Source organism: Macrotis lagotis, chromosome 1 (genome assembly GCF_037893015.1).
Source record: "Macrotis lagotis isolate mMagLag1 chromosome 1, bilby.v1.9.chrom.fasta, whole genome shotgun sequence".
NCBI lineage: Eukaryota > Metazoa > Chordata > Mammalia > Peramelemorphia > Peramelidae > Macrotis > Macrotis lagotis.
The window spans coordinates 399779941-399792050 of NC_133658.1; the positions used below are offsets into that span (position 1 = coordinate 399779941).

The window sequence follows — 12110 nt, forward strand, 5'->3', positions numbered from 1 at the left end:
TGCCAAAGAGAAGAGTTTCTATTTTATCTTACAAACCAGTGCTTGGATATAGAAGGCAAAGGAGAGGAACTGGTTAAGAATAATTCATTACTTCATTTGTTTATTCATTCATTCATCCCAGTTAGAGGTAGCTGGGAGACATTGAATTTCTTAATCAGAAATACCACTTTGCTAAGCAATTTGGAGGATTAGTGGAGGAAAAAAGAAACCAGAATTTGGAAAGCCATTTGGGAGGCTGTTTCTAGGTGAAAAGTGAATTAAGATGGTGTTTATGTGAATGAAAGGGATGTGAGGGATCTTGTGGAGGCAGAATCAAGAAGACTTACTCACTAGTTGGATATAGGGAGGTGAGTGAGAGGGATGAGTCTGACTCTGAGGTTATGAACCATGTTGACTGACATAAGGTGATGCTTTCAAGAGAAATAAGATAGTTGGAAAGAGAGAAGAGTTTCTAAAGGAAGAAAATATAGTTCTCTTTGGACATGTTTCAGATGTGTATCTCTTGTCATTCCAATAAGATGTTGAGTATTTATTAGATTCATATGTTAGAACTGGAAGGGGTCACAGAACTAATCATCCAGTCTATCATATTTCAGAGGAAGAAATAGGAGCCAAAAGAAGTGAGGTAAATGGAACTTGATTGTTCAGTTGTTTCAGTCATGTCTGACCCTTGTGACTACATTTGGGATTTTCCTGGCAAGGATACTGGAGTGATTTGTCCTTTCTTTCTCCAGCTTGTTTTACAATGAGGAAACTGAGGCATAAAGGGATAAGTGACTTATCCAGGATCACATGGTGACTAAGTGTCTGAGGACAGATTTGAATTTAAGAAGTTGGATCTTCTTGACTCCAAATCCTGTATTCTATCCACTGTGCCATCTAGCTATCTGGAACTTGATAGACCTTAGAAAGCATATCAATAAAATAGGCAGGTTAGGTCAGATAATTTCTAAGGTTACTTTAAGCTCTAAAAATGATCCTTTAAAGAAATTCAAAGTAATCACTCAGGCTTTATGATATTCATCAGAAACAAACAACATCTGCAAACTGGACTGAGAAACTGAGGAGGAGCATAATGCATAATAGAAATACCCTGTTGATTGACTGATTGACCTGCCCAGAACTGTAGTTAAGGACACACAACCCAGGTGAATACCCTTGTGAATCCAGTTCATGGACTTGACAAAGTCATCTAAACCTTAGCCATTATTTCCTTCATTTAGAAGCACCAATATCTGGACAGCTCATTGTAATACATTATCCTATATTTTGTCTGTATTCTTAGCTGTAAGAGGGGACATTGGTGCCAGGCTGTTGAGTTATCCAAAGGAGAAATTTCATAGTATACTGGGGTTGGGAAAAGTCCTAGAGGTCATCTAGCCATCCTCCTTGATCTTGCTTGACCAGGAAGACCTGACCTGAGATCCAATACCTCCTTTTTCAGGGGTTTTGGTTCTTTACTTCTTTGGTGGTATTCTATTATTCTAAAATTTGATAACTTGATGGAACCACATACCAAAAATTATCTTTCCATTTATCTGTGTTTATCAATAATTTTCAACCCTAGAAACTAAGATTTCTCTATGGATTCCTTTGGTCTCTGATAGGTGAACTTTTCATCTCATCTAGCCAGCAACCTAGCCACCATGGCTTTTTTTTAATTGAATTTTTGAAAAGCAATTAAAAGTTGTTTCCTCTCTCTTCCATTCCTCCCCCTCCCTGTCAAAAAGAAAAAAAGAAAAACAAAATTACCTTAACAAATATGCATAGTCAAGCAAAACAGATATCCCTTTTGGCCATGTCCAAAAAATATGCCTCAGTTTGCATCCTGAGACTATCACTATTTTTGTCAGGAATTATCATGCTATTTCCTATAGTCTTCTCTCTATGACCCATATGAGTATCTTCCCATTACCCTACTCCCTTTACTCCACTCTTGCTTTCCAATACCCCTTCAATGTATTTTTTTTATCTATTAGAATGTAAGTTCCTTGAGTGTAGAGACTATCTTGTCACCTTTTACTGGTTTGGGGCTCATGGTAAGTTTTCTGTTTTTCTGTCTGTGGGTCTGACTGTCTGGCTATCTATCTTGGAGGCAACATGTACACATATGTACAGAATACACAGAAAATAAATACAGGGCAGTCTAAGGAGGGAGGCTACAAGAAGTTAGGAGGAGGGGGATTAGGAGGGATATCTTAAAAGTAAGTGATTCTGTGAGGCAGAGGTGAGGAAAAAGTATAACAAGCATTGGGGATGGCCATGCAAAGACAGAGAAACAGGACAAGAAGTTCCATATTTGAGGAACTGAAAGAAAACACTGCTCTAGCACATCTTACCCTTCCTTCCTTTACATAAGTCAAAAGTTTGTTTTCAAAATGATTTCATTTATTTTGGTTTTAAGAGAGACAGAAAAAGAATATAAGGTCAACTGAAAATAAAAAATCAGCATGAGATAAAATACCATCTCTTAGTTGGAGAGACAATAACTGTCCCAAGACCAGAAAGAAAAATTGCCCTTAAAAACTAAGAAGACAAGTGCAGCTAAGGTGGTCCAGTGGATAGAATTCTGGGCTTAAAGTCAGGAAGACTTATTTTCCTGAGTTTAAATCTGGTCTCAGATATTTCCTAGCTGTGTGACCCAGGGAAAGTCACTTAACCCCGTTTACCTCAGTTTCATCATCTATAAAATAAGTTGGAGAAGAAAATGCCCCATCCCTCCAGTGGCTTTGCCAAGTCTAGAGATAAGAGTTTCATCTGAGAGGAAGAAGGAGGAAACCAGTGACACCAGATCAAAGAATACATGGACTAAAGTTTAAGTATACTAGAAACTCAAAGAATGCTAGACCTGTAAAGGACATTAGGGATCATCCAGGTCAATCCTATCATTTTACAGAGGAAGAAACTGAGGCCATGAGGAGGGAAGATGCTTGACTAAGGTCATATGGTGTTAGTTACAGCACAGCAATTGTTAGAATTCAGGTCTATTGCTACCATCAAGGGTCCTTTCTGCTTTTTAGTTTACTACCTCACTTGGCCTTCAACAACTTCTTCTCCAACTGAACAATGGTAATTAGAATTCTAGTCCTTGCTTCCTTTCCATACATATGCCCCTTGGGTCACTTCTTCTCTCATACCTTAGAGACATTTATGAATGTGAATTTCTCAGGCTAGAAGTAATTCTCAGCTAGGACACAACAATTTCATTAAAATGATTTTCAATAATTTGCTTTGACCTGGTATTTTGAGATATAAAGCTAAGGCAAGGTCCCTTTGCCTGACATTTTGTGGCATTCTCCAATTATCCCAAACTTCTGATTTATATTTATTTTCCTTTTTCTTGTCCTAGAAATATTTAAAACTAGTATAGTTCACTGGCTGTGGCTCCTTCCCCAAATAATCCATTGAAAAACCAGTTGCTACGCAACCTCCAATATTGCCTATGCTATCCTAGCTGGCTGATGACATATTGCATAAAAGAATCTTTTTTTTCCCTTAAAGGAGTGAAATGTTGTTTTAGGAAAAAACTTGCAATAGCTTAGAGCCATGTCACAAGTGGGAAGGAAAACAGTTCATCACTCATATGTACACTCCCAATTATCTCCCAGAGTGGGTTATTATGAGCCTGCGAATGGAATTTAAGGCTTTTACTGCACAGAGTAAAATATGTATCATGATGCTTAATGTTAGGCTGTGCTTAGACTCAAACCCATGATTCTACTCAGTCATGATTAAGACAGGGTTGTCATGGGAAAGGAATCTTTAGACATCATCTCCTTCAACCCCTTCAGTTGACCAAAGAGGCATCAAACAGTAGAAAGACTGGTGAATCCAGTATCAGAGGACTTGGATTCAAATTCTGACTCTGTTGCTTACTAGTTGGGTGATCTTGGGCAGGTCAACCTTCCTGAGCCTTAGTTTTCTCATCTGTAAAATGGTCCCTGAGGCCTATTCTAGTTCTAAATTTAAGATCTTGTGAAAATTCCAGGAAGTGAAGCATCTTGCCTAGAATCATGCAACTGGTGTTGAGCCTGAGTTTTCTGACTCCAAGGTCCTTCCCTTCCACCGCAGCACTAATTCCCCTTTTCTGTCTCATGGGTCTGACATACTTACTAACCATGTAATCTAGTCTCACTGAGTTGCTTGGGTGGTCTTTGACAAATCCCTTCCTTACTTGCAAGGGGTCTCATCTTCCTTTCTTGTAAAATGAAGACTTTATACTAAGTTTTTAAAGTCTTTTATGGTAAATTAAAACAAAATAAAACATCAATACTATTGACTTTTATATATATATATGTATAAAATATTTTATGTATATGTGTTTATATGAAAGTATATCTGTATTTATATATGTGAGTATATATGAAAACATATTTGTATATACCCACACATATATATGAAATCCAACTTTCCCATCTATAAAATGGAAAGAATAATAATAACAATTATCCCTCATGTGTATCTTTAAAGTTTGCAAAGTGTATTACATATATTATCTTATTCAAATATTGCCTCAGTCCTTCAAGATAAGTATTACAAATGTTATTAATTCCATTTTACAGATGGGAAAATTGAGATTCATAGAAGCATTTTGCCCATGGTCACCCAAAGATGTAGACCCACAGACATAGTCTTAGACATATAAAAACAGACAGTTACACATCTACACACAGAGATATACATATAATTATTGTTTAGTCGTTTTCAGTTATGTCTAACTCTTTGTGACCTTGTTTGGATTTTCATGGCAGATATACTGTAGTGGCTGGTCATTACTTCTCCAGTTCATTTTGCAGATGAGAAAACTGAGGCAAACAGAGTCAAGTGACTTGTCCTGTTAGTAAGTGTCTGGACACCAGATTTGAGCTCATGAAGATGAGTCTTCCTAACTCCAGAGCCAACACTTTATCCATTGTACCACCTAGGTGCCGCATGTACATATTTATACACACACATTATATGCCCCTATATTACAGTTTTGTCCACATTTTAAAATACTTAGCCTATACACTTCATGGTACTGTTGAAAAGAAAGTGCTTTAGGCAAACATTTAAAGTGCTAGAGAAATATGACATTATTATGTAGAAACTCAATGAATCCTTGATTTCCTCAGCATGAATATTTTTTCCATTGGTACACATTGCAGTTTATCCATAATTTCATCCTGTGCAGCCTTATCTATGTCCCCCAAGAAATCCTTCACCCTCAGGGTCCAGATCATATGCTTAGGGTATTCTCTAACATTTTGTGAGTGTCAACAAGGAACACTATCCATCTGTTATTCCTTGTTCTTACCTCCCTTTTATTTACTTTTTTTTTGTATTGATAAGAAAACCAGACCTAGTGTAGAATGGAATCACTATGAATTTAACAATGTCACCATGACCACGCTACTTTCCTTTCCATTCATAGTTTATAGGACTCTGAGCTAGAGGGGACTTCAGAAATTACCTCATCCAATTCCTTAATTTTAGATGAGTTAACTAAAGCCCATGGTGGCTTAGTGGTTTACCTAAAGTAACTCAGGTAATAGAGTTAGAATTTGAATCAAGATCATCTGACTTCATATTAACTCTTCATTTCAGGAGTCTCACTTGAACAATTTCCTAAGCTTGGCTGATCCAGTGGAAATAATGCTAGCTCTGAAGTTGGAAGACCAGAGATCAAATTCTGCTTCTGTCTTATTAGCTTTGAAACCTTAAGAAGTTACTTTACTTCTCTGAGACTCAGTTTCTTCATCTTTAAAATGAGGAGGTTGGATTAAATAAAAACTGTGGTTCCTATCAGTTCTAAATCTATGATCTTGGTCCTCAAACTCTGGAGTACCATGAATTTGTTGCTGTTGTTGAATCTTTTCAGTTGAGACTAAGTCTTCAAGGATTATCTTGGTAAAGGTACTGTAACTCATTTTACAGATGAGGAAACTGAGGTATATTGTGTTAAGTGACTTGTCCAGGGTCAGTGTTTGAGGGGTAGTGTTTGAGGCCAGTTTTAAACTCAAGAAGGTGAGTCTTCTTGCCTCCAGGTCCAGTACTCTACTTACTGTGCCACAGCTGAAGACTATTTTTTTGCTATGCTAACAATAGTAAGAACTGAACTGTGAATTAAGAGACTTGGATTTCAAAAGACCTTGGTCAAGTCACTGTCTGCTTGTGATGAGTTTTTGTCATATTTAAATGTCAACTTATACCAGGACTTATCTTTATTTCAAAGGACATTGTGAGGACAGTATCAGATCCTAATGATATCCCATTTTAGTATGGTGTGACATCATCATGGATGAGTCACCCATCCCAGAGATCAGCCTATCTGTATATCAGGTCCTGAAGTGGCAGAGGATTCAATACCCCTACCATGTTGTACTGGGTTGTTATTTCTCCTTTGTTTTTGTAGAGGACCAATGACATCGTAGGATACTGTCTTGACTCTCACATGAATTGGATTTAAGTGAGGCAGAGCTGCACAAAGTCATGAACCTCACTCATGCGGCAAGTCTGGTGTCAAGACAAAAGTCAAGATGACTAGTGATGACCCAGGAAACAGTGGATAATCTTGGCATCTCTGATGTTTTACCAAACTCTAAGAGCTCCACAGCAGCACCAGCTTTAGCTACTTTCATTGCTGTTAGAACAATTGTTCTCATCTGCTCATTTTGGTAGGGCAAGTCTTCATAAGCTTGGAGTAGACAACCCCTAACTCACCAACAGATTTGGGTAACAGAGGTTACCCTCAAGCTAGTTTTTCAAGACAGTTTATCAGGCTGATATAGATTCTACAGCTTTTTAGAGTCATGGGTGAAAGCTGAATGCTAAGTAGACACCAAAGGTGGATAAGCATGGCAGCCTTGACACAACTGAGGATGCTACTGAAGCCATGCCATGCAATGAAAATTAAAAGAACAATCTAGTATGTTCCACGCACTGTGCTAGGTGCTTTACAAATATTATCTTATTTGATCCTCTTAAGAACCTTGAAAGATAGGTGTTATTATCCCAGCTTTATAAGCAAACTTTATGAGCAAACTGAGGCACCTCAGATCAAATATTGTCAGGGTCACAAAGGTAGAAATTGTGTGAAGCTGGATTTGAATTTAAGTCTTCCTGACTCCAGATTCCAAAACACTATCTACTGAACCACCTAGATGCCTAGGGAGAGTAAAGGGTAGAGACAGTTAAGGGTAAAGTAGGATTAAGATAAAGAAGCTGGGGGCGGGGTGTCAACAGAACAGGAGTTTAAAGAGAAAAAAAAGAAAAGAAGGAAAAAATAAAAAGAGATGAAAATGAGGAAAGTAGAATCAGAAGAATTAAAGGATCAGGAAAAAGAGAGATTAAGGAGAAAGGAAAGAAAAGAAGCAGAATGGAGAAATAAAGAGAGAAAAGAAGATAAAGGCATTGATAGACTAAGAAAGAAGAGGAAGGACAGAAAAGAGTCCAAACCTAAGAATGAAAAAGAGACAGGAAGAGGGATGGATCAAAAGAACTGGAAAAAGGGAAGAGGATTGATGAAAATAGAGGAGAGAAACATGAAAGGAAGCACAGGTTAAAAGCTGCTCCAGGGATTGAGAACACAAGAAATGGATGAAAGAAAAGGAACAAGCTAGGGACAATGAGGCAGAAGAGAGAGAAGTTCTACAAAGCTGGGGTTATTAAACAGTCACCTACTTCTGGCAAGCTTTGACATCACATGCCTTAGAAGCTTCTACCGTGGGTGTGGAAGAGAGGGTTCTTAGGAGTGCACTGGAGTTAGATTCCAATAACCCCTGAAGTTCCAGCTCTTAAAATACAAATCCTCAATTTTTCTGACTATCAAATAATCAAGTAAGAGGTCCTCGAACACTTCTTCTCAGAAACCTGTCTAATACATGAGACTTTTTAAATCCCAACAGGACAGTCTGATGAACTGTCATGAGGACATCCCAAATGTGATATGAAAGCTGAACTCCCTGTCATTACTGGTTACCTTCATTAAACACTTAAAGGCTTACATGAATATGTGCAAAGCAAGGCTGACTCATCTTTCATTAATGGGGTCCCTCCTGCATGTACTGCTCTTCCCCAAGCATCAATTCATCTAAAACTTAACTCTCCAGTTTTGCTTGATGAGTTCAAATACTTCAAGGACCTATGTTTCACTGGTATAGGAAGGGCTTTTTTTTAAATAGACAAGTATATGTTTTTTCCCTTTCCCTTTTTCCCAGTGAATAATTAAAAAATGATACTGTTGTAATAAAGATGAATGGTCACACAAAATAAACTCCTATATTGGCCTTATTAAAAACTGTATATTTCATTTTGGATCTAGAATCCATCATCCCTCTGTTAGGAGGGTAGCACACATCATTATTGTTCCTCTGGAATCATTGTTGGTTACTATGTTGATCAGTTATGTCTTTCTAAGATCTATATGATATGTTTATTATATAACAGTTCTCTTGATTCCAGTTACTTCATTCTACATAATACAATGTTCCCAGGTCCCAGATCACAATCCTTGCCCACATTAACAGATAGTCTGGGTGTGTTCCTCTGGCACCAAACCTTTATCATCTGATCACAAAAATCTAGTGATAGTTACTTTGACCTCAATTGTTCTGGACTTCGGTAAACAAATTAGTAACTAAATTGTTCTTTTAATTTTCATTGCATGGCATGGCTTCAGTAGCATCCTCAGTTGTGTCAAGGCTGTCATGCTTATCCACTTTTGGTGTCTACTTAGCATTCAGCTTTCACCCATGACTCTAAGAAGCTGTAGAATCTATATCAGCCACACCCTGATAAACTGTCTTGAAAGTTGAGGGTAACCAATGGATCTCAAATTTGTTGGTGAGTTAGGGGGTGTCTACTCCAAGCTTGTGGAGGTCTGGGTATCTGAGCATATAGGCCATAAGGCAGCTTGGGAGTAGACATTAATGAAAGAGTGCAAATTCTATTCTGACTTCTTTAAAAGAGAGCCTGTCTAAAATACATTTGAATCTTCAAGCTGTATTTTCATATCTCAGCAAAGAGAAACTTGTTAGGAGAAGCTAAAAAGTAAGTGTATATATCCTAATCGTTTGAAAAGGCAAATTCTTTGAATGAGAACTTCTTAGGGACAGTTGTTGTGTAGTGTTCAGCAGACTGTCCTATTGGGATCTAAAAAGTCATGTAGTAGATTTACAGTCAGGATCTGACTTTGAAGCTTGTTATTTATTACAGGTTTGGTGAGCTTGGTCAAAGAAAGAATTACCAAGTGGATAATCTATACAGGAGATAAGCTTCTCCTTACTTAGCTAGGCTGATATTCAGAAAGCAGACTCAGCCTGCTGCTAGAGTCAAAGCCAAAATAAATTGAGGAAAGCCACCAGTATAACTTATGGAGAGAATGTGGACAAGAGTTGCAGAAAATGGAGAGGTGTGGGCGGGGGGATTGCCAACTGCATCATTAGAAAAAGCACCCAAATTGGTAAGACCACAGAATCATTTGAATGTTTCAATGACCTTGTTCAAGTCACTGTACCAACCTTAGGTTCAAGGTCACTGCCTTTTTCTAAAAAAGGCATGACATTTCTTCAGCTGAAGACATTAGCTAAGTCTGGAGGTGGAAGAGATTGATGCTATGGTTGCTATGAAGCAAGAAACAGCTTAGAAAGAGAGAAACAAAGAGGCTGCCCAGCAAATTAGTCTGGTTTAGATTTTTGGGTTTAGTGAGGTCTTAATCAGGTACAGGGTCCTTAACTCTGGCCACAGAAGGCATTCAGAAAGACATTAATGTTCTTGTTCTTGATGAATAGAACAAATCATAAACATCCATCTTTACCCATTTAGCTGGCCCTCAGATTAATGATTTTAAATCTCCATTGCTTACCTTTCCATAACTTAATAGGATTATCCGCACCAGAACAACATTGATGTGGGCTCCCAATGACTCATCATGATAGATTTCGTTAACCTGGAAAAGAGTGGAAATATTTCAGCCAGAGTCCATTGAGGTCATGTTCATATTGCCAGGATGGTGAGCTTAAGACATGTGGAGAATGCTAAATCTCCTGGAGAGAAAAACTTGCCCATCCCAAAGACTTATTTTTTTTCCAGAATCGAAATAAACATTCTGAACACATGGTTATGAACTTCTGACCCTCATGGGAAGGGCACACATTGGAAGCATTTCCCTAGTATCTGGAGATGAAGTTAGGAGATGCCATGCCTACTAAACACCTGACATAATCCCCAAAAGCAAGAGTTTGATTGATATTAGAAGAGAGGGAATCATATCTGGGCAAGGAATGGAATGGAAAAGTGCTAGTAATGTAAGGTACTTTATCAAGGCTCTTCTCTAAATAATTCAGTTAAAAATAATAGCAACAATAATAATGACAGCAGCTCACACTTGAAGAATATTATTTATTTTGGAGTTGTACAGTCGTTTTCAAATCTTTGCTACCCCATTTGGGTTTTCTTGGTTGGATATAGGAGAGGTTTGCCATTTCCTTTTCCAGATCATGTTACAGATAAGGAACTGAGGTAAGCAGGATTAAGTGACGTATCCAGGATCATACAGTTAGTAAGAGACTAAAGTCACATTTGAATTCAGGAATATGAGTCTTCCTGACCCCAGGGCCAGCACTCTTATCTGCTGCCTAGATAACCTTAATCTTTGTTTTACAAATTGTTTTATACACATTACCTTCTATACATATTACTTTTATACACATTACCTTCACATTAACCCTAGGAAGGAGGTAATAGAAGTTTTATTATCTGCATTTTACAGATGAGGAAATTGAGGATCAGATAAATTAAGTGATTTATCCCTGGACATGCAGCTATGGAAGTATAATTGAAGTCCCATGACTCGACCTACATCAATCCTTCATGTTAACTCAGTGAAATTCTTTCATCATCTGCAACATGGTTATCTCATTTTCCCTCTTACTGTCTTACTTTTGCCACTTAGGACAAGGAACTAAGGAAGGCAAATAGGACATTTCCTTTGATAAATATAAGCATATAATTAGAAGTAGATCACTGGAGCAGTCAAAGGTTAGAGAGAAATTATCTACAATGGCATTTGATTGGAAATGTCTGGATTTCCTAGAACTATAGACAAGACTCAGAAGGCCTAACTCCAAGAAGAATTTATATAAATTAGGTCAACTAAGATCTGAAGAGAGAAATGTTAAATACTAAAATTGCTGAAAATAGAGAATGAAGTTAGTTTCTTGTTTAGGACTTCACAAAAAAGAGGGGAAAGAGACAGGGAGGAAGCCAATAAGGAGATGGAGGAAGAAGCCAATGAGTGCAGCAGGAACAGAGGCTGGGCTCAGTCCTGGACCTAGATCCTCATCTAATGCCAAGATTGCAGAAGAGAGTAGGAAGGGGTACCAAGAACCAGTTACTCCATCCAACCAAAAAAAAAAAACCCAGCATTAGAGCATTCAGATTTAAACAGGCTACAAGACTAATTATGTCTTGTCTATCCCATCCAAGAGTGTGGGAAGCTAGGAACTTGGTCCTTGTATAAGGTCCTACATAGTTTACTAAAATTGGTACTATGAGTAAATAAAAGAAAACTCTAAATATGGTGATAAGTTATTATGGATGAAGAGAAGTCCAACAGGCAAATATAGGAGAAGAGATTCACTCTATCACAAATACAAGGTGAACCTGGGAGAGATGGCGGAGGGGGTAGAGGTAGGGTATTGAGGGAAGGGAGAAGAATGGCTTGATTATGAGGACTCCAAGAACTGAAGGAAGAAATGAAACAAGAAATTTAAACTGAAATTTAAAGAAATTGAAATTGAAATTGAACTCTTTAGGAAAACATCTGCTGAAGGAGAATAAATAACTAAAACAGAGGGAAAAGAGGAAAGGGATAAAGTTTCATAGGGTATCTGCTCTGCTGGGATGGATCCTGGGTTTAGTGCTTTATACATATTTTCTCATTTGATCCTCATAAAAACCCCAGGAGGTAGGGGCTATTATTATTCATATCTTATAGTTGAGGAAGTTGAAGTAAATAGCAAGTGACTTGCCTAGGGTCATACAAATATTAAGTATCTAAGACCACATTTAAACTCATAATTTCCCAATTCCAGGCCAAGCACTTTTTCTTTAGTTTAGTTTAGTTTAGT

At 37.7% G+C, this 12110-nt stretch overlaps 1 protein-coding gene across 1 annotated transcript in view; it reads right to left on the reverse strand.

The window, feature by feature from the left end:
• ADAMTS2 (ADAM metallopeptidase with thrombospondin type 1 motif 2) overlaps positions 1-12110 on the reverse strand; it is a 478959-nt gene that overhangs the window by 106396 nt on the left and 360453 nt on the right. The window contains exon 5 of the mRNA XM_074212594.1: positions 9845-9928. Coding sequence (XP_074068695.1) covers positions 9845-9928 — 84 coding nt within the window. The remainder of the gene's footprint in view (positions 1-9844; positions 9929-12110) is intronic.